At 37.2% G+C, this 22,218-nt stretch overlaps 1 protein-coding gene across 1 annotated transcript; it reads right to left on the minus strand.

Annotated features, from left to right (window-relative positions):
• Window positions 1-2,533: 2,533 nt before the first annotated feature.
• LOC120772379 (venom carboxylesterase-6-like) lies at window positions 2,534-10,597 on the minus strand. Its single transcript, XM_040100969.1, has 8 exons — window positions 10,528-10,597; window positions 5,552-6,107; window positions 5,345-5,488; window positions 4,885-5,038; window positions 4,616-4,801; window positions 3,984-4,540; window positions 3,619-3,917; window positions 2,534-2,840 (listed from the first exon to the last, which is right to left on the minus strand). Exons 2-8 carry the CDS (start codon window positions 5,882-5,884, stop codon window positions 2,654-2,656), a joined length of 1,860 nt encoding a protein of 619 aa, XP_039956903.1. The 5' UTR covers window positions 5,885-6,107; window positions 10,528-10,597; the 3' UTR covers window positions 2,534-2,653.
• Window positions 10,598-22,218: the final 11,621 nt, after the last annotated feature.

The raw sequence follows: 22,218 nt of genomic DNA on the forward strand, positions 1-22,218 counted from the left end.
ACCCTTTTAAATAACCTTTTTACATAACCTTTTTATATAAGCTTCTTATTAATAGCTGTTAAAATTTTAAAGTAATCATTAAATTTCAATAATGAAATGGAATATTAATTACCTGCTAAATTTTTCTCCGAAATGTATAAGAAAATAAATGCAATACTTCTTTCTACAGGTGATTCTTACATACCAAAAATGTTCATAATCGGAAATCAAAAAATTGATATTCGGATGAATAAAACGAAATTAATAAAAATAAAACATTTTGCGAATTTATTTCTTTAAACTCTTTGAACTAAGAACGTGAAGATTTTGAAATAAACAACCAAATGAATGATGAAGCAATAAGCAAAAAAAGGTAAGTTGTAGTATCCACACTGGGTTGTTCTTCTTGAATGGCATAGACAACGTTTACGCGGTTAGAGTCGAGTTAACAACAGCGCACCAGTCGTTTCTTCTTTTCGCTATTTGGCGTCAATTCGAGATACCAAGTGCAGCCAGGTCCTACTCCACCTGATCTCTCCAACGGAGTGGAAGTCTTTCGTCTCCTCTGCTTCCCCCGGCGGTTACTTTCGTCGAATACTTTCAGAGCTGGAGTGTTTTCTTCCATCCGGACGACATGACCTAGCCAGGGTAGCCGCTGTCTTTTAATTCGCTGAACTATGCCAATGTCGTCGTATATCTCATATAGCACATGATTCCATCGATTGCGATATTCGCCGTGGCCAACGCGCAAAGGACCATAAATCTTTCGCAGAACCTTTCTCTCGAAAACGCGTAACGTCGACTCATCAGATGTTGTCACCGACCATGCCTCTGCACCATATAGCAGGATGGGAACAATGAGTGATTCATACAGTTTGGTTTTTGTTCGTCGATAGACGACTTTACTTGTCAATTGCCTACTTAGTCCGAAGTTGCACCTGTTGGCAAGAGTTATTCTGCGTTGGATTTCGAAGCTGACGTTGTTGTTGTTGTTGTTGCTGGTTCCAATATATACGAAGTTATCTACGACTTCAAAGTTATGACTGTCAACAGTGACGTGGGAGCCTAGACGCGAGTGTGGCGACTGTTTGTTTGATGACAGGAAATATTTCGTGTTGCCCTCGTTCACCACTAGACCCATTTGCTTCGCTGCCTTATCTATTCTGGAGAAAGCATGACGGATTAAATCAGACAATGGACGCTCTCGATATTAAGAGACAACTATGCTTGGGGTTTAATACTTAAGACGAAGCACCTCGATCTGTCAATTTTTCAATTAATAACGAAGCAATGGATTTAGAGCACACAAAAACTTTGTGGGAACCCAAAACGCTTACAGAAAAAGTTACAGAATTTTTTTATATTCTATAGCTTTTCACCGTTTCAGTTCGGTTGTAATGCTCTAGTAGAGCTTAGTGGAAAAGAAGCTAAATAAAATATTTGGTAAAGGCGTAAGCTCGAATTATTTGCTTGTATACCATCTAATAAAATTTGTTTCGATCTTATACAAATTTCATTTTCACGTATTTTAATGTAAAGCTTGGTTCAGTTTTCCATACTTGTACTAAACCTCGGCGGAAATGAATTTCCGTGCCTTCAACGAGTTTTGGTTTCGGCTTATTTTTGAAACGCCATTCGCCAGATCGTTGGACAGTTTCGTAATATTCATAAACCTGCTACTCGTAATTATGCGTTTGATGAATGTATGGCCCTGTTGTCAAAAACTTCTTTTGCGATCTCTACTAGACGTCATTTCTGCAAAAATATTTTGGTAAGTCTGGCATTTGGGTATGTAGAGAACCCAAAACGTTAGCCAAAATGTGTTGAGTCGATTCATTAGACCGAGAAGATCCATTATCTTCCACAAGAAGATTTCCAAGCACTATTTCTTTAACTTCTTAGATGGTATCGTCATTAACAAAGGTGGATGAGACATTCACGAACTTTACTGAATGCTTTGTGCAACTGAAATATGTACTACTTATGTTCGCGATAAAGTAAACTCCCCAAAACATTTCTGCAATATTTTCAACGATTTCTTAGCTGTGATTCCATTGAATAAAAGTTCAACGAAACTTGTTGTTACATTTTTTTCTTAATAAAAATCGCTTCAAAACCAAAGAGCTGCCAAACACACCTTAAATGACGTACAAAAACATAAAGATCAAACTTCACACCAACAAAAAAATGGATCAGCTTGGGTCAAATTTCGCAGGTTTTTCCGTAACACTAAAACTTGCAATATTTTTAACTTTATGAACTTTGGCAGCTTTATTTTGCAATTTTTTTATTAGACACTCTTTATTACAATAAAATATATCGGTAATTGTAGAGTACTGAATGTACAAATTATAATATTTAAAAAACAAAAGAGGAACTTACAAGTATTATACGAAAAAATCATCAGAGCTAATAAATACCCATATATATAGTAATTATGTATAATCTTAAACTTAATGCTATATAATTAAGTTAGAATAATTATTATTTTTCTATAAAATCTACTATGACATTAAAAACTATATAAATATATATACCAAATGTAAATGCTCAATAAAAAATCTAAATGCTAATGCTAAAATCTCAGTTTGTGCGAGTTTTGTGCTCACTTTTTTCAAGATACTACATTAAAACTTAGTAAATTCCATAAATAAATGCTCTAACGAACCTCAGTCTAATCATCTATTTCTAAAATCGCATTCCATAGTTTTGCACGCTTCACGTGAAACTTGTTGTTTGTGGAAGTTTTGAAAGAATCATTGCCAGAATTCGAAAATTCTTGATAATCACAAATTGCATCCGATTTCTGGTCAAATGTAGCGGCCGTACATGGTTTTAAGGCGTCTACATTCAACGGTTTGCTGGAAGTAAAAGATTGTCATCTAATAATTCATAGGTATATAAAAAAACAATAACATAGTCTTTGAGAAATACGCTTTCAAGGAAGTCAACTAGGGAACCCGTTGGGCTCAGAACCGTAAAGCATTCAAGCTCATGGTGTTCAATTTGTACCAAAATATGAGGGTTATTAACATTTGTGAAAATGCAGTGCAACTAAGGTAAAATGTTTCTATATACAGCCATTTTACTTTTGAGCTTCCTCATCTCTTCATCTACCCCTTTTTCTTTATTGGCGTCACTGCTTACGCGGTTACAGTCAAGTTGACAACATTGCGTCAGTCGATCTGCCTCTTCGCTGGTTGGCGCGAATTTGAGATTTCAAGTGCAGCCAGGTCCTCCGCCACCTGGTCTTTCCCATGGAGTGGAGGCCTTCCTGTTCCTCTGCTTCTCCCGGCGAGTACTGCGAGAAAGGAGAGTTCTCCATTCACTTGGGAGTGGCCAGAAACGATTCTTTAACATATAGCTCAGGGAGCTCACGACTTCCGATCGTTGACCAAGTACCCCTGAGTAGCCAAAAAACATCCGTTTGAAGGCGTGCTTAAGTGAAAAGGTGAAAAATCGCTCCTCACGGTTGTGCAATGGATTCGAGATCAACCACGTAAAAAAACAGCCCCCATGAAAATAAGAAAACTGATCTCTTCAAGTTATGGTTATAAGCGACTCCGAAATTAAGATCTAAAATAAGATCCACCCCCACCACTTGAAAAAAACCTACATTATTCTCAAAGTACAACTCACCCATATTTGGCGAAATGAACAAGATTCCTGGTAAAATACGTGGCTAGAGATGCATCTGCCGAGCTCTGCTTGAAATCGGCAAATATCACAGGCGAACGGAAGGTATAAATTAGATCATCACAATGTACGGCACCAAATTCACCGATTGGTACGCCACCCGTATAAATGCTGGTAAAGCTATGTTGACCTTTGTAACTGAGCTTATACAAATAGACCGGATACTTTTTCACATCGACTGTATGCACATAAGCACGGATGGCATTGTAGTAGGGATGATGAAAGCCGCGATCGCTGATGCACTGTACCAAAAACACAAATAACTTTTTCAAATCCCTTCTTAGTAATAGACAAGCTCAAACACTCACGTCAAGGAAACCCTGCGCGGTTGTATTGTCGATTACTGGACGACCACCAAAGTACTCATCGATGACCAGCTGCGTTTTTGCTGTCAACTGCGGGCGCGTAAAGTGCGTTGGAAACTCGAGCAACTTTTCGAACAACTCGTGAAAGTTCGCATTGAATTGTTGTCTTAGCGTTTCATTGGCTAAGATGGAGAACACACGAACTGCCCCCTCGCCTGGAACGCCACCATTCAGCCATGGCACAGGCGTGTATTTACCCTCTTTCATTATTTTCACAGGGTGTTGGGTAAGAAATGCATGTCCGTCGCCGTGCTTCTCCGCGATTGGACGGAAATTCGTCATGGGATCCACATTCCAATATTTGAGTTTATCTCCCGCATTAATTATGTCCTCGGCGTTCAACGCACGTAAAGCGCGTGCGAGTTTAGCGGTGCTCAGCTCTTCCACATTACTGATATTACAAAACCGAGCGATGTCACGTGTCTGTTGCAGCGGTGAGTCATTAATGGCAAATGGTACATTTGCGGTGCCGCTCATTGTGATAGCGCTACGAAAGAGACCTGAAAATTTAAACAAAAATGATTTTTCTTATTATATAATGAACCGAATCCGGTAAGCAGCATTCGTGTACTTACCTTCGGATTGACGACTCAGCATGTGTAGGTGCACAGAAATGGCACCAGCGCTTTGCCCAAATATGGTTACCTTCTCCGGATCGCCGCCGAAAGCGCGGATATTGAGTTTAATCCAACGCAGCGCCAAATTTTGATCTTTAAGACCCAGATTGCCGGGCATATTGGCATCGTCGGTTGAGAGAAAGCCTAAAGTAAAAAAAATTCAGCAGAAATCATAAATAATTGAAAAGAAAGTTCTAGATTAGTAAGTAAGAAAGCTTCATACTCACCAAAAGGTCCTAATCTATAAGCGATGGATACCAAGATGACCTCTTTGGTTTCCATAATATATTCGGGACCATGTAATAGTGGACTGGCACTACCACTAAACCAGCCGCCACCATGTATATAAACCATAACGGGCAGTAACTGTTTGGCGTCTGTCTATCGGGAAGACATTTAATTTTATGGAATAACTTGTGCTTCAAATTAAACTTCGCTAACCTTAAAGTAATGGAATACAAGGTTGCACTGACGAAACTAAAGTATATGCTTTCTGAAACGTAATTTATACCCGTCATAACCACATTAGTAGCTAACGCATCAAACTCTTATTTTGCGAAAATTTTCTCTAACCCTCCATCATGTTTTTGAAACAATTCACCAACAATGTGTCGAAATTATGTGACAACCTGTTATGAAATATCAGCGCAACCTGTAAATTCCCTCTTCTCGAGCGTACTTACTTACCATTGGTCTGTAGATATTCAAGTAAAGGCAATCTTCGACGCCTTCCACCACCGGATTCGGTAGTATGTAATTCTTTTGCACACAATTCTGCTTCGGCGCGGTCGCATCCAAAATACCCCACCAACGTGGAAATGCTTTGGGAATCTGCAAAAGTCAAGTAACGCCATTAAAATGATTATTACTAAATTTCAAATTATTTCTACGCACCGCAAAGCGACGCTCGCCCACTGGCGGCAAAGCGTACGGTATGCCCAGAAATGCCTCGAAATTGTGCGCACCTAAACCAGGCATATGTTTGCCCTGCAAGCAACCCATTTCGTAAAGGCAAACTTTCGGCAAAGTCGAATGCGGCATAAAGAACGGTGCTTCGGTGGATGGCGTGTGCGCCAATGCTGTTGTTGTTGTTTGACTACATATCATTGTTATAAGTATGGAGATCATGAAGATTGTCTGCCATAATTTTGATAGACGAGGTATGGTGGGCAAGAGCGTGATATTCGGTGGCAGTGACACCTCTGTTCTTGCTAATGAAGCAGCCATGATGTTTTGTTTTTTTTTTCTTTTAGAGTGATTTGTTTTGATTTTTGTTGTTGAAACTTGTGAGCCTCAGCCGCACTTCACTTCGCCACCCCAAGCGATATTGTCGCCGAGATCGCGTCTGCAAGTTCGTCTAGACCGAACGGTATTGTTTATTGTTTTTGTCTCTTTTTTTGTCTCAAGAGCTCTCTTGCCGTCAAATATATGGCAAGTCACTTTCGCTAAGCTATAAGAAAATGACACGATAAAATAAATTCAGCCAAAGTCTCTTAATTTTAATGATTTCTAAATAGTTTGCGCATTTGTCTATCAAATTTTTATAGAGAAATCTCTCATTGATCAAAATTCTATTTTGTAACAAGTAAGGAAGGGCTAAGTTCGGGTGTCACCGAACATTTTATACTCTCGCACGATAAAGTGATAATCGAGATTTCATTATACGTCATTTACATATTTTTCAAATACCGTATTTTTGTAAAGTTTTATTCCGCTATCATCATTGGTTCCTAATGTATATACTCGTATTATTCAGAAGAGGCATCAGATGGAATTCAAAATAGCGTTATATTCGAAGAGGGCGTGGTTGTTAACCGATTTCACCCATATTTCGTACATGTCATCAAGGTGTTAAGAAAAAGTCACATACCGAATTTCATTGAAATCGGTCTAGTAGTTCCTGAGATATGGTTTTTGGTCCATAAGTGGGCGAGGCCACGCCCATTTTCAATTTTTAGAAAAAGCCTGGGTGCAGCTTCATTCTGCAATTTCTTCCATAAAATTTAGTGTTTCTGACGTTTTTTGTTAGTCGGTTAACGCACTTTTAGTGATTTTCAACATAACCTTTGTATGGGAGGTGGGCGTGGTTATTATCCGATTTCTTCCATTTTTGAACTGTATATGGAAATACCTGAAGAAAACGACTGTGTAGAGTTTGGTTGACATAGCTATAATAGTTTCCGAGATATATACAAAAAACTTAGTAGGGGTGGGGCCACGCCCACTTTTCCAAAAATTACGTCCAAATATGTCCCTCCTTAATGCGATCCTTTGTGCCAAAATTTCACTTTAATATCTTTATTTATGGCTTAGTTATGACACTTTATAGGTTTTCGGTTTCCGCCATTTTGTGGGCGTGGCAGTGGGCCGATTTTGCCCATCTTCGAACTTAACCTTCTTATGGAGCCAAAGGAATACGTGTACCAAGTTTCATCATGATATCTCAATTTTTACTTAATTACAGCTTGCACGGACGGACGGACGGACGGACGGACAGATGGACGGACGGACAGACAGACATCCGGATTTCGACTCTACTCGTCGCCCTGATCACTTTGGTATATATAACCCTATATCTGACTCTTTTAGTTTTAGGACTTACAAACAACCGTTATGTGAACAAAACTATAATACTCTCGTTAGCAACATTGTTGCGAGAGTATAAAAAGTCATTCATGATTCTTATATTTTTTAGCCAACATGTTTTTTTTGTGTTTGCATTCTACAAATAGTTTCTTTTTTATACTCTCGCAACAATGTTGCTAAGGAGAGTATTATAGTTTTGTTCACATAACGATTGTTTGAAGTCCTAAAACTAAAAGAGTCAGATATAGGGTTATACATACCAAAGTGATCAGGGTGACGAGTAGAGTTGAAATCCGGATGTCTATCTATCCGTCCGTCCGTCTGTCCGTCCGTCCGTCCGTGCAAGCTGTAACTTGAGTAAAAATTGAGATATCATGATGAAACTTGGTACACGTATTCCTTGGCTCCATAAGAAGGTTAAGTTCGAAGATGGGCAAAATCAGCCAACTGCCACGCCCACAAAATGGCGGAAACCGAAAACCTATAAAGTGTCATAACTAAGCCAGTAAATAAAGATATTAAAGTGGAAATTTAGCACAAAGGATCGCATTAGGGAGGGGCATATTTGGACGTAATTTTTTTGGAAAAGTGGGCGTGGCCCCGCCCCCTACCAAGTTTTTTGTACATATCTCGGAAACTACTATAGTTATGTCAACCAAACTCTACAGAGTCGTTTTCTTCAGGCATTTCCATGTACAGTTCAAAAATGGAAGAAATCGGATAATAACCACGCCCACCTCCCATACAAAGGTTATGTTGAAAATCACTAAAAGTGCGTTAACCGACTAACAAAAAGCGTCAGAAACACTAAATTTTACGGAAGAAATTGCAGAAGGAAGCTGCACCCAGGCTTTTTTGAAAAATTGAAAATGGGCGTGGCCTCGCCCACTTATGGACCAAAAACCATATCTCAGGAACTGCTAGACCGATTTCAATGAAATTCGGTATATAATATTTTCTTAACACCCTGATGACATGTACGAAATATGGGTGAAATCGGTTAACAACCACGCCCTCTTCGAATATAACGCTATTTTGAATTCCATCTGATGCCTTTTCTGTATAATACTAGTATATATGTACTTTAGGAACCAATGATGATAGCGGAATAAAACTTTACAAAAATACGGTATTTGAAAAATATGTAAATGACGTATAATGAAATCTCGATTATCACTTTATCATGCGAGAGTATAAAATGTTCGGTGACACCCGAACTTAGCCCTTCCTTACTTGTTGCATATTATTTTCTTACGCAGAGCTATTTTAAGATTTAGATCTGAAAATAGTTGCTCGTTTTCTACGTCAGATAAGCGGAAATACTTTGAAATATACATAAATCATTTATATTTTAAAATCCTCCCACGTTTTTGAGAAATTAGCAAATACGCTGCGTGCCATTTTCAATTTTTATACTCTTGCAACCTGTTACTATAGAGTATAATGGCTTTATTCACCCAACTGTTGTATGTGTGATCTAAAATTAAGAGAGTTACATATTCAATACTCGTATTTCCTATGCTCTGAGTTAACTTTATTTCAAACTTTCAGGTTGACTTTAAACCATTTACATCTTTCAATAATTAAGATTTCTTAACAAAATAAAGTGAAAACACATTATTTAACTATTAACCTTAGTTAACTACCGAAATTCACATATTTTCATGGTTTCACGAGATATTCGCGGCTTTGACCCTTGCAAATTGTAAGGGTACAAAATATTCCATCACAGCCGAACTCTGCCCTTCCTTAGTTGTTATTATTAGCATGCTATTTCGACATATTGTTCACCGTATTTGTAACACGATATACACGGAAATTTCCGTCATTGATTAGTCTGCGATTACTCGGAACGATTTGTGAACAGGTGTTCATGAAAAATATCTATTTACGAAACTCATTCATAAATATGAATATGAATGAATGAAATATGTTTAACTAAAATTAGGTTTTTCTTCAATTGGCACTTACATTTCAGTTAGATAATGGACTGAGTTCATCGTCATTAGCCGTATGCGACTTGGTATAAATCAATATATAAATAATAAAATATATAAATAATACTAATACTACTGTGAGCAAAAAATAGTAAGAATTTTAATTTATATTTAGTCCGAGAACCGATTTGTCGAAATATTTTTTTCTAGGTTGATATGACTGTCAGTGACATCCATGCCAAATGTTACATTAAAATAATCAAAGTGTTTAGTATATCCTTGTCTTTCTGAAGTACATAAAGAAGTTCCATTAAATTTTGTAGCTGAATCAAATTTCTGGTACCGAAACGTTCATAAGGTTGGAAAAGAAATTCGGTGAAAATTATTGAAAGAGGGTCAAGAACTCTTGACGACAAATCACGTCCAGTGAAGTCATCAACATCAACTGATGATCAACACGTCAATAAAAGAAATGGATTGGTGCATCGTTGGCATATTAGAAGGATCAGTAAAAACCATTTTGAGAGATCATATGGGCCTAAGAAAAGTGAAAGCATTATTAGTTCCAAAATTACTAAATTTTTTCGAAAACGGCGTCAAGTTAACGTCTGGGTAATAATGCTTTCCGATTACCAGGATGTCATGAAACGTATTATTACTGACGATGAGTCTTGGATATATGCTATGACCCGATGACCCGGAAACTAACGTTGGTACAAGTATACTAGAGCCAAAGAGAACTACTTTGAAAAGAACGACATATTTTTGGAAGAATAGATGAAGAATTTTAAAATTATCAACAAAGTCTTACTATTGTTTGCTCTTCTAGAAGTAATCTCAAGCCGACTCTGCAAGGCCAAAATACGCAAAGTAATTTACAATTGACTGCTGAGGGAAAACCGCTCTTAGATAAAACTTGTTTTGTACTTGTTATGTAATGATTTCGAGCCTAGATTCTGCGTAGTGTAACTTTCTAACGTTCTACTCTTGACATTAACACTTTGTGAATACCCATGGTCCCCGAGTTCCTTGAGTATACTGGCTCTAAATATTAAGCCACAATATCAAACCTAACAAATAACATTTTTATTTTCTTTTTTGCTTACTTAGTTATCAATCTAACCTCAGAAAAAGTTAAGTTAATTGCATAAGAATCCTTAAAATTTTTTTTTTCACATAATGAAAGTTTAATAACTATAGCTGAGCCAATACAAAGTATAAAAGTTAAATTTGTTGCACCATTTTCTAGTTTCAATCATTTTTTAGTAAAAGTACACAGAGCACACTTTGCACTTGTTTTTAGCTTTTAATTGAATTTACATATAAATATGTTGTTATCCTTCATACCGATTTAACTCCAATTGCACCGAATAACTTTACACTTGAAGCTCTTATAGAACAACCGTCTACTCTGACGGGCCAAACACTTCTGATTTAAGAACTCGCCGATTTGGCTGAATTTTTAATTGCCGCCAACAGTAGTGAGACCGATAGAGAAATAATAGCAATGAATATTTCATCGACAATACCGGCGACAACAATGAATAGCCTCTTCAGCTAGTGACCAAATACCGAATATGAGTGTACGTGTACTATAAGTTCTAATATAACATATAGACTTGTATGTATAATTAAGTATGAAGTGTTGTCGACAAAGTACTTTTCCAGGATTTATTAGAATTTTTTTAATAATCATAAGCGCACCACGGGCCTACATACGGCATTAATGTAATTTGTATTACAAAAAAAGTATTTATAATAATCAAGCGATAAAATTACAGTTTATAGAGAATTAGTTAGATTTATGATTAATTATTTATTTTTCCTTCTCTCATTAGGCGCTCAAATAATTTACTTAGGCGCTTACATGAAGCGCTGCACTTTCTTTAAACAGTGATCACTTCTGGCTCGTTTATTACTCAAAAATGGTGGAGAGTCGATCCACGCCGATCGCAGCAACTTGGACTGACGTATGGAACGACTTGGTGCATTTTATGCCGATATCTTAAATTGTAAGCGTACAAAATACAGCCTGTCTAAGAACCCGCTCAACCTTCCCAAGTGACATCGCTTCGCTCTATGGGCTCTTGAAAAGTTTCAAGAAAATCCGACGTTTTTGAGCCAAATTCTGTACAGCGATGAGACCCATTTCTGGCTCAATATGTAAACAAGCAAAATTTCCGAGTTTGGGATGAGAGCAACCTGAAGAAATTCAAGAGCTGCCATTTCGTACAGAAAAAACAACGATTTGGTTTGGTTTGGGAGCCGGTGAAATCATCGGTCCATATTTCTTCCAATATAATGCCGGTAAAAACGTAACCGCCAATGGCGACTGTTATCACGCCACGATAACCAATTATTTGATGCCTGAAATTGAAGATCGTGATCTTGGCGATATTTGGTTTCAACAAGGCTCCCCTTCCCATACATTGCATCAATCAATGGATTTATTTAGAGAACACTTCGATGTTTTAGGCCGGTCGATTGATCACCAAGATCGTGTGATATCACACCGTTTGATTTTTTTCTGTGCTGATATGTAAAGTCTAAAGTATATGTGCACAATCCCGCTTGGATTTAGGCCTTGGGTCAAAACATTACGCTTGTCATTCGCCTGTTAGCAGTCGAAAAATGAGACATCGAAAATTGAACTCAACGGATGGACCACCTGAGACGTAGACGCGGCCAACATTTAAAGAGGTAATCTAGTTTTTTCTATTTAAAATCTTAAAAGAGTCTTCCTTTTTCGTGATTCAACAGTATTAACTCATAGATTTGACATTATCTATTGATCACCATCAAATATTACCTCTGTCTAAGGACAAGGAGAGGAATATTATGCAATTATCCCTTACAGCAGCTCAAGACTAATAATTTTTACAATATTCTATCCAGACTAAACAGGCAACAGTTGTTTATATTTTAAAATATTGTGTAGTTTTTTTTTCAACATTGCTACAAATTCTTCATCAATACATAGTTCAGTAAATTTGATATCAAAAAAGTTTTCAACGTCAGCTTTATGAGTTAAACCCACTGTGCGACAGAGTCGATCAAGTTTCAATTGCAATGTCGACTGAGAAATATTATTAATTATTTTTATTACGGCAATTTATTGCGGAAATGCAATAAGAATTACTAATTCAAACAGTAGTGATATGTTATAATAATAAAGTATTCGGATGTCGGCGCGTGCATTATTTTACAAGTGTTTGGGAGAAGCTCCCCGCGAAGTTGAGTTGCACGTCGTTTAGTACGACAAGATATCGATCTTGAAATGAGGATCATTGATTGTGCGATTTTCACCAATTTTTGACATAGTTGTTAGATAAAACAAAAACAAACATTAACTTCGGCTGCACCGAATCTATAGTAGCCTCAAAGGGTGCAATCTTTTAGCACAAAAGGTCATATAAAGATCTTTGTCATAATTTTGATAGGTTAGTTTGTTTGCTTATTATAATCCCCTATAGTATTTGAAAATAAATATGTATATTTCCATCTATTGAAAGATGTATTCATAGTCAGTTTACTTACTTACTTATATATACATACATATATATACATAAATATATATAAGATATTTATGAGAGGTGTTTACAGACTCGTAGACTCGTGGAAAGTACAGTGTTTGGTTCAACTCCCAAAACCAAAGAAACCGCCTGAAGAACCTTCCTCGTACCAATCTCTGTGTATGCTCGACACAATGGGTAAAGTGTACGAAAATGTAATACGAAAACGCTTGGAGCTAGCAATCCTGGAAGCCGGCGGATTATCAGAGAGACAATTCGGCTTTATAAAAAAAATATCCAATATTGACGCAATACGAGAAGTAAGTGGCAAAAAGTACTATGACTTGATTACCCCTGGATGTAAAGAATGCGTCCAACACGGCAAAATGGACACATATAATCAAAGGTCTGGAGGAAATACGCGCCCCTGAATACCTTTTAGGCATTATAAGGAGTTATTTTAAAAATAGAAGACTGATTTATGACATGGACGAAGGCATCAAGAGCTAGTCTATCTCGAGTGGAGTACCCCAGGTCTCAGTATTAAACGCACTATTGTGGAACCTCATGTATGGAGTGCTAAGAAGACAGCAACCAAAAGACGTGAAACTAATAGCATTTGCGGACGATCTCATGGTGGTAGCAGTGGCTAAAGAATTAGTTGACCTAAGAAAGAAATGTAATAAGTGCTTAAATGGTCTACGCCAATGGTTCACTTCTGTGAGTCTGGAACGGGCTGAGCACAGAACGGAAGTTTTACCCATAAGCACCAGGAATGTGGAAGAACAAATAGAGCTCACCATAGGGGAGTGCAAGATTTCCTCACACCCGCAGCTGAAGTATCTGTGAGTAATATTGGACCCATTGACATCCAGTCAGATGAACTCGATTATATCAGCTATCGACGCCTAAAATAATATCGGCAAAGACAGGGGAAAAGAACAAGAGCATCAAAATGTGACAGCAGCGGTGGCAGTCCTCATGCAAAGGGCGCTGGACTCACAGACTTATTTCGGACATCCACTCGTGGATAGACAGATGTCATGGGGACCTGGAGCTCTATCTGACCCAAATAATTAGTGGACAAGGGTGTCCGACGTGTACAGAGTATATAGAAGACTCTCAACATGTATTATTTTATTGCCCTCACTTTTCAAATACCAGGGAAAAACTGAAAACCACACTCGGTGGTAGTTTTATGGTGGATAATTTAACTACACTCATGTGTCAGTCGACTGAGAAATGGAAATTTGTTTTAAGACTTTTCAACAGATTAGACGTTCGTCAGTCTGCTCAATAGAGGAGACATAAATGTGCTGTTCCTCCCACGTAGTAATACTAAATCGGTGGCTCCGTGAGAGAATCTTGAGTTGGAAGTAGGCTAGGTTAGCGGATTAAAGTTCCGCATTCCGGCTTTCTATGCTTCCCTCTACTATAAAAAATTTTATACATATAGTTTAAAAGAAAGCGAAAACTTGAATAATAATCAATAACTGTAAGTTTTTCTAATATTCCGCATTAAACTATTTGCTCATCACAATTGCCATCCCCCATGGAAATACCTTTGTTATGCACGTGTACTTGCAATTAAAGTTATATTGCACACGAGTTGTAAATTTAACTATTAACAATGGAGATATGCAAGTGTGTAAATAAGTGTGGAAAAAGCAATAAATGTAGGCATATTTTACATGGAATGCACATACCTACAATTATACACTGGATTATTAGAAAAATTGCATGTAACTAATTACTTTTATTACATTTTTATAAATATAATGTGATTAGTGCACAAATTCACTCTTAAATACATATGTAGGTACGTATTTATATTTAGTACATAATTTTTCTGAACAATTTCTTCGGAGATTACATTGTTGCCTTAGAAAATAATCTATACCAAATTTTGTGAAGATACCTTGTCAAATGTGAAAGTTTTCCATACAAAAACTTGATTCCGATCATTCAGTTTATATGGCAGTTATATATGTTATAGTGGTCCGATATCGGCATATCCGACAAATGCGCAGCTTCTTGAAGAGAAAATTACGTTTGCAAAATTTCAAAACGATATCTTAAAAACTGAGCGAGTAGTTCGTATATATACAGACAGACAGACAGACAGACAGACAGACAGACGGACATGGCTAAATCGACTCAGCTCAACATACTGATCATTTATATATCTACATATATACTTTATAGGGTCTCCGACGCTGCCTTCTGGATGTTACAAACTTCGTGACAAACTTAATATACCCTGTTCAGGGTATAAATATTGGTAATTTTCGAGAAAGCATTGACGGACTGAGCGCCGGAACACCGCATATTTGCGATTTCAACAAACGATATCTCTTAATTATACTTATTTCTAGGTTGTGAATCGCCCCATTTCTTCCGCCACTAATAATAATTTTAACATGTTACATTATCTTCCTGACGATGCGAAAAGTTTAAAATATTCACCGAAACTGTACACACAACAGCTCTTAATTAGAAACTCTATAGTTTTGGAGAACATTACTCAATAAAGTGCTGTAAGTCAAAAAAAAAACATGAAAATCCTAGTAAGACGATTTACTCTAGATTAGCGCGAGTAATTAAAACGTACTGCCTTGAGAATTTTCGTAATATTTTTTATACCGTAGGGGAACAATTTGTAAGCATTTTAACCTTTCAATGGGTAGTTTGCAAAATTCTGTAGAAAACTCTACAAAAGGTACATTATTATCATTATTAAAGTCTATCATAACAATCCGTGTCTAACCTCAAGAAATTCAAGTGTGGAAAACCCCAACGTCTGAAAACCCTAGTAGATGATAGTAGTCTGATAAAGTGTTGAATAGTTTATTAACATTTATATTTTTTACTATATGGCTGCTATTTGAAAGTAAGTACGAACCATACATAGTTCTAAGTACGAAAAAAAGAGATCTATGTAGGTTGGAATTATAGATATGCTTGTATGGATGGGCAGAATCGGAACATTAACACGTCCAAGGAACTCCGTTAATCGAAAATATCTCTAACCATTTAGGATTCGACACAAAAGTCATACCATCTGATCATATTTGGATGGAACGATGGCGATGGAACAGTGAGCTGTGCGAAATATACGACGACATTGACGTAGTTCAGCGAATTAAGAGACAGCGGCTACGCTGGCTAGAACATGTCGTTCGAATGGATAAAAACGCTCCAGCTCTGAAAGAGAAGACCTCCCTCCGTTAGAAAGACCAGGTGGAGAAGGACCTGGTTACATTTGGAATCTCCAATTGACGCCAAACAGATCTACGCCAATACAGAAGAAGGAGAAGTCCATTTAAATTGCGCATTTCAGTCGAATTTATAAAAACTTCTTACCTAGGTTGATTAAAAAGATTGTATCAGATTGTTCGTGTGAAGTTTTTACTTCATTAGGGTCTGTTATGGCCGGTTTACAAAGCGAAAGATTGTCTTACGATTTTTACCTTGTAAAAAGTGTTTAACAACAAGTTTCCTAAACATTTTATTTTTCCATTGAAATATTGGCTGCGGATCCATTAAAAATGTTGCAGACGTGTTTAGGGCAGTCTACTTTATCAAGAAAACGAGTATTTGAGTGGCATAAAGCAAGCCACCTCTGCTAATGAGGATAATGTCAAAACATTTAAAGAAACAATATTCGAAAGCCGTCGTGTTGGCATCAGAGCGCTAGCAGAGTATCGAAACATCTTTTTTAGATCGACTCAACACATTTTGGTTAATGTTTTGAATATGAAGCGCGCCAACACTAGACTCGTATCAAAAGATCTGAAGCTTTTGCAAAAACAAACTCGAATAGAAGTCACAAAAGATATGCTTCACAAGGTAGCTGAGAACCCTACATTCATCACACCCAACCTTACTGGTGACGAGATGCGGGTTTATGATTGGGAACATGACCTCGAAACTGAACGACAATGTAGTGCATTATGCTCCAAAAATGAGTCGAAGCCGGAAAAAACATAATTCGCTGAAAGCACTGAACTTAACCGAAACTTATAACAAATGTGTTGAAAATTCAATTGAGCGTTGGCATACTTGTAATGGCTCAGGAACCTATTTTGAAGCCGATAATAAAGATTTGTATTAAATTAGGTCACATTTGATCAGATGGTAAGGGACGAACATTTAAGTAATTTTAGAAGTTATAGAGTAAATGAATCCAAACACTGTTTAAGATTGCACAAATATCTCCATACCAATAAACGTGCCTTCAAAGTCAACGTTGTTCGTGAGTATTTTGCCAATATTTTGGTCCAAAGTAAGACGTAAACTTAATGACAAACTCGTGTACGATAACAAGATAGATAGATTACACTTTTAAAAAAATTATAAAAATATTAAAATTAACACTTTCTAATATTACTTCAGTACACTCTTATCTTAAATCAATTCACCAATCAATTAGAAAAATGTAAAGCACTGCGCATTCGATAGCTGCACGAGTTTGAGTTATCATTAACTGCTCCAACAAGTAAACTAGTTAATTCGGGCACAATTTGCCTACTGAAAAGTTGTTCGCTTCGTTGGAGCCTTTTATCACTGGAGCGCATGGTCAGAAATCATGATCGACGATATATGTGTGCGCTCGTGTGCATGAAGCATTGGGGCTACAGACAGTAGCAACTCATAGCGCATATTATCGCTAAACTCCATTTGTGGCACATATAACCGAGTATGCGCTGCTATGTTACATATAGTGGGGCAATAAGTGTGAGCACTCGCTGCCGCGCTGTGGCACAAGGAGTGTGATAGTAAAGCCTTTAGAAATGTCTTAATGTCTTCTTACATACATATGATGACTGATGTTACTATTTCCTACAGATATGAATGTGGGGTATGTGAGGGCATTTGTAGTCTTCAGCATAACCCATTCTAATTAGATATGCGCTGCTATCGCGAGAATGTGAACTGCAAGACCTACGAACACTGTGGGCTTGTTAAAATAAGTGTTCGGAAAGCTGTGAGAACGTTAAGATAACAATTTTGAGAAAGAAAAATTTACTTAGTATTTTGTGTTATGATTCAACAAATGTCTGCAACATTGTTTAAGTCATGTTTTAGTCGCTAAGAAATATTTCAGAGAAGAATTTTGTCATACCAGTAGAACTTCAGTGTTTCTGGCATTGCTCCCCATTTGTGGTTAGCCAAAATTTATGTTCTTATTTCTACGTTGTGTTATTAATATAAACCAATTTGAAGAATCAGATTAGAGAGAAATTTAATGATGAACTTCTTACAGCTGACTCATGAAAAGTTTATGACGTATTAAGCACAAAATCAAAGCATATAAGGGTGATCCAAAAACTTCAAATTTAATGGGGACCGTTTATTATCGTACGAAAGACAAACTTTAGCATTTATTTTTGAAGATTATATCTTTCAAATGTTGGCCGTGGCTACGTTATATCTCAACGGATGCGTTGAGTTCAATTTTTTATGACTTATTCGAGCATTTTGACTGATAAGAGGCGAATGACGCGCGTGAAGTTTTGCTCCAAGGCCTGAATCTAAGCGGGAAAAAGTTTAACGGTGTGATATCACGCAATCTTGGTGGCTAATCGACCAGCCCAAAACGTGAAATTAATGCTGACTGAAGTGTTTTCTCAATAAGTCCATTGATTGATGCGATGTGCGGGAAGTGGCACCGTCTTGTAGAAACCAAATGCCGCCGAGATCACGAGCTTCAATTTCAGACATCAAATAGTCGGTTATCATGGCGTTATAAGGTCGCCACTGACGGCTACCTTCTCATCGACAACATTTTTGAAGAAATATGGAACGATGATTCCACCGGCCTGCAAACCACACTAACCCGTTGTTTTTTCTGGATGAAAGGCTCTTGAATCTCTTCAGGTTACATTTCTTCCCAAATGCGCAAATTTTGCTTGTTTACATACCAATTGACCCATAAAGGGGCCTCATCGCTGAACAAAATTTGGATTTTCGAGTCTTCTGAGAACTTAATAATTTAACAAAATTACCCACCCTATTTGATACAAACATGTCCACTAAAGATATTAACACGCTATAAATCCAATATATTTGATAAATGAGTGTGTAATGCGGTTGTATGAACATGTATTTTTGTTTCTCTAATTACTTACATATATGGATCTATCAAATGCGCTATTATTTTAAAAGAAATGTCTTATCTTCGCATATGCAGCTTTAGTGCGCATAATAATGTGGGAAAAAATTATAAGAATAGAAGAAATTCGTAGGGAGTGAATTAGATTGCAATGTATAAGGGAGTTCCGCTGTCGCGGAATGACGATTATTCCATAACTAGCGCAATTAAAACTGACGTTTATCGAAAGTGTGGAGTTCTGATATAAGTTTGACACGAAGTTCGTAACACCTTATATATATAAACAACATAAACGATCAGCGTTCCTCAGTTTTTAAGATATCAAACTGAAATTTTGCAGACGTCCTTTTTTATTATCAGAAACTACACACAACAAACTGAACGATCAACATCAAGTTCTGTCTGGAAAACTTCTCTATTTCTCGATATACATATTTTCAGATCAGTTCAAGATAACGCTACAACATTTGTAGAAATTTTCCAAATCGAACTACTACATATATCATAAAGCTGCCATAGAAACTGAACAATTAAAATTAAGTTCTTGTAGGTATTCTAGCTTCAGTACAACAGAAATTTAAGTTTTTTCTTTCTTTTTATACCCTGAGCAAGGTATATTAAGGTTGCTACGAAGTTTGTAACACCCAGAAGGAAGCGTCGGAGACCCTATAAGGTATACATATATTTAAATGATCAGTATGTTGAGCTGAGTCGATTTAGCCATGCCCGTCTGTCTGTTCGTCTGTCTGTCTGTCTGTCTGTCTGTCTGTCTGTTCGTCTGTCTGTCTATCTGTCCGTCTGTATATATACAAACTAGTCCCTCAGTTTTTAAGATATCGTTTTGAAATTTTGCAAACATCATTTTCTCTTCAAGAAGCTGCTCAATTGTCGGAACTGTCGATATCGAACTACTATAACATATAGCTGTCATACAAACTGATCGGAATCAAGTTCTTGTATGGAAAACTTTCACATTTGACGATATATCTTCACGAATTTGGTATGAGTGACTGTTCATATCGGCTTACTATAGCATATAGCTGCCACACAAACCGAACAATCGGAATCACGGGCTTGTATGGAAAAGTCTCGCATTTGACGTGGTATCTTCACGAAAATTGACATGGATTACTGTTTAAGGTAATAAAATAATCTCCGAAAAAATTGTTCGGATCGGATTACTATACGATATAGCTTCCATACAAACTGAACACATATTTACTAAAAGAAATGCACCTGTGAAGTTTATATTAGCTTCGGAGGTAACATTTTTTTAGTTTTTTTTTAATTCATTGCTTTCTGTCCATTTTTGTCTTAAAGAGCACTAAAGTAGGCAAAGTTGCTATAGTTTCAGTGCGGACATTATTACGGTTCACCAGGCTTCCATACACAAAAATCAATTGCCTGGTCGGATTTGTATTCAAATGTATTATAGGTATTGTTTTCTCAAATGGAGACGACAAAATGAGGGCCGTGGTCAAATTATTCTATCTTTTGTAATTCACCGGCATCAATATCCATCATCCAAGGCTAAATGTTTAGTGAATGGCGGCCAAATAAGCTTTACAACATGTGAAGTCATCAAATTGTTGAGATGAACTTTTGGTGACCGAATGTCATGACAAACTGAGCCTTTCGACAAAATGGGTAATTATTTACATTGTTATAACTGCTGGAGAAAGTCAACGAACTAAGCTGAAGAAAGTGATGCAGAATTGAAGCAACGAGATAATTTGCTTAAGACGCCGTCGCAATGGTTTAGTATAAATAAAGATTCTCCACCTCAAGAAGTACAGCCTTTTACTTTGTAGTATAGACAGATATAGGTGCTATATGTAAGTATATGTATTACATTATACAGGGTTTGTGCGGAAAGTAATACAACTGACGTGTTTCCGTGAGTGGTGCAAGCCGAAAATGCAGCGTTAGAGCAGAGATACGCGATTAAATTCTGTATGAAACTGTGTAAATCTGCGACAGAGACGTTTGATATGATCAAGCAGGCTTACCCAGATGTTGCTTTAGCAAGAAGTGTTGTGTTTCGATGGCACCAAGCCATTTTGGAGGGCCGGGAAGAGGTCGCTGATTAAAGACCGTGATGGGAGACCTGCGACTTTGACAAACTGTGACTTGTGTGCGCAAAGTTTTGAACTCAGACCGTCGACTAAGTATTCGTTTAATTGCGGCGAGTGGAAGTGTGCCAAGAAAATTTGAACATGTGTGAAAGTGACCCCCAATTTTTTAATAACGTAATCACAGGTGACGAATCATGATTCTTTGAATATGATCCTGAGACAAAGAAGCAATCGTCCGAGCATTTTGAGACGACAGAGGGAATCCAAGCAGCATGCACCTCGGCTCTCAAGGCTATTCCGGCTATTCCGGGAAGGCTATTTGCCTTCCGTTACGCCTTCAATGCTTGGAAATCGCGCTGGCAGCGCTGCATGGACGCAGAAGGAGACTATTTTGAAAGTTTTCTAACGATTCGTTCAATAAATTTTTTTAAATCGACTCAGTCCTATTACAAACCCTGTATACATTCGAGGGCGGCGATTTTTTGCTATAAAATCGCGAGTACGTAAAATGTTTACGGATCATTGAATGTAGCATTTCGCCTATAAGACTACGAATCTAAAAACGGAAAATTGAATTATCTAAATAATCATTTGTGTGAGATATACATATGTGATGTGTAGTAATTGTCCGATCTTGCCGAATTCGACAAATGATCAATAGAATATTAAAACTAATGAAACTTCAAATAACCCCACCAGAAATAGTCTAATGATGTTAAAACACAACTTCTTACTATAAGTTACAACCAAACACACTAACACCTCAATATCAGCACCAACTTAGCTTTCATATTGGATAGCTGAGTTGCAATAGCACCTACGCATAATATAACCGATGAGATCTTACTAAACAGACCTATGTATGCATGTATGCATGAGCCCATAAGAGTAAATAAAGAAAAGTTGCATCAATATGAGCGCAACGCACGTGCAACAGCAAGGCATGTCCTTGAAAATGAACCGGAATGATCGTTGCACAAGCGCTTGCACCGCTTTTACATTTAAATAAACTTTACTGCACTTTACTTATTTCATTTCGATTCTTCTGTGATCACCAACGCGTTGTTAAACAGCTTAGTAGTCGTGTATGCATTTGTGCAACAGCGACTTTGTCGGCTTTCTTTTTTTAGGCATACAAATTTCAATGCCTGCTTGCAGATAATGCAAAGCAGATAATCCAACGCCTGATGCCTTTAAAGTCTACAAACATACATACATATTTATTTACATACATATACATATATGTAGATATATTTACACGCATAATCAACTCGAGGGCGTGCGCGTGTGAGCTTGAAAATTTTTCAATGTCGCATTTTTATTCAATATAAGCGCA

The sequence above is a fragment of the Bactrocera tryoni genome, chromosome 3 (assembly GCF_016617805.1).
Source record: "Bactrocera tryoni isolate S06 chromosome 3, CSIRO_BtryS06_freeze2, whole genome shotgun sequence".
Classification (NCBI taxonomy): domain Eukaryota; kingdom Metazoa; phylum Arthropoda; class Insecta; order Diptera; family Tephritidae; genus Bactrocera; species Bactrocera tryoni.

Excerpts from the sequence above, each read along its gene's own strand:
- LOC120772379 (XM_040100969.1), bottom strand. The coding sequence starts at position 5,884 with ATGGCTGCTTCATTAGCAAGAACAGAGGTGTCACTGCCACCGAATATC. Across the intron at positions 5,489-5,551 it reads TGGGCGAGCGTCGCTTTGCG|ATTCCCAAAGCATTTCCACG; the intron begins GTGCGTAGAAAT and ends TGACTTTTGCAG. Across the intron at positions 3,918-3,983 it reads CCGCGCAGGGTTTCCTTGAC|TGCATCAGCGATCGCGGCTT; the intron begins GTGAGTGTTTGA and ends TTTTTGGTACAG.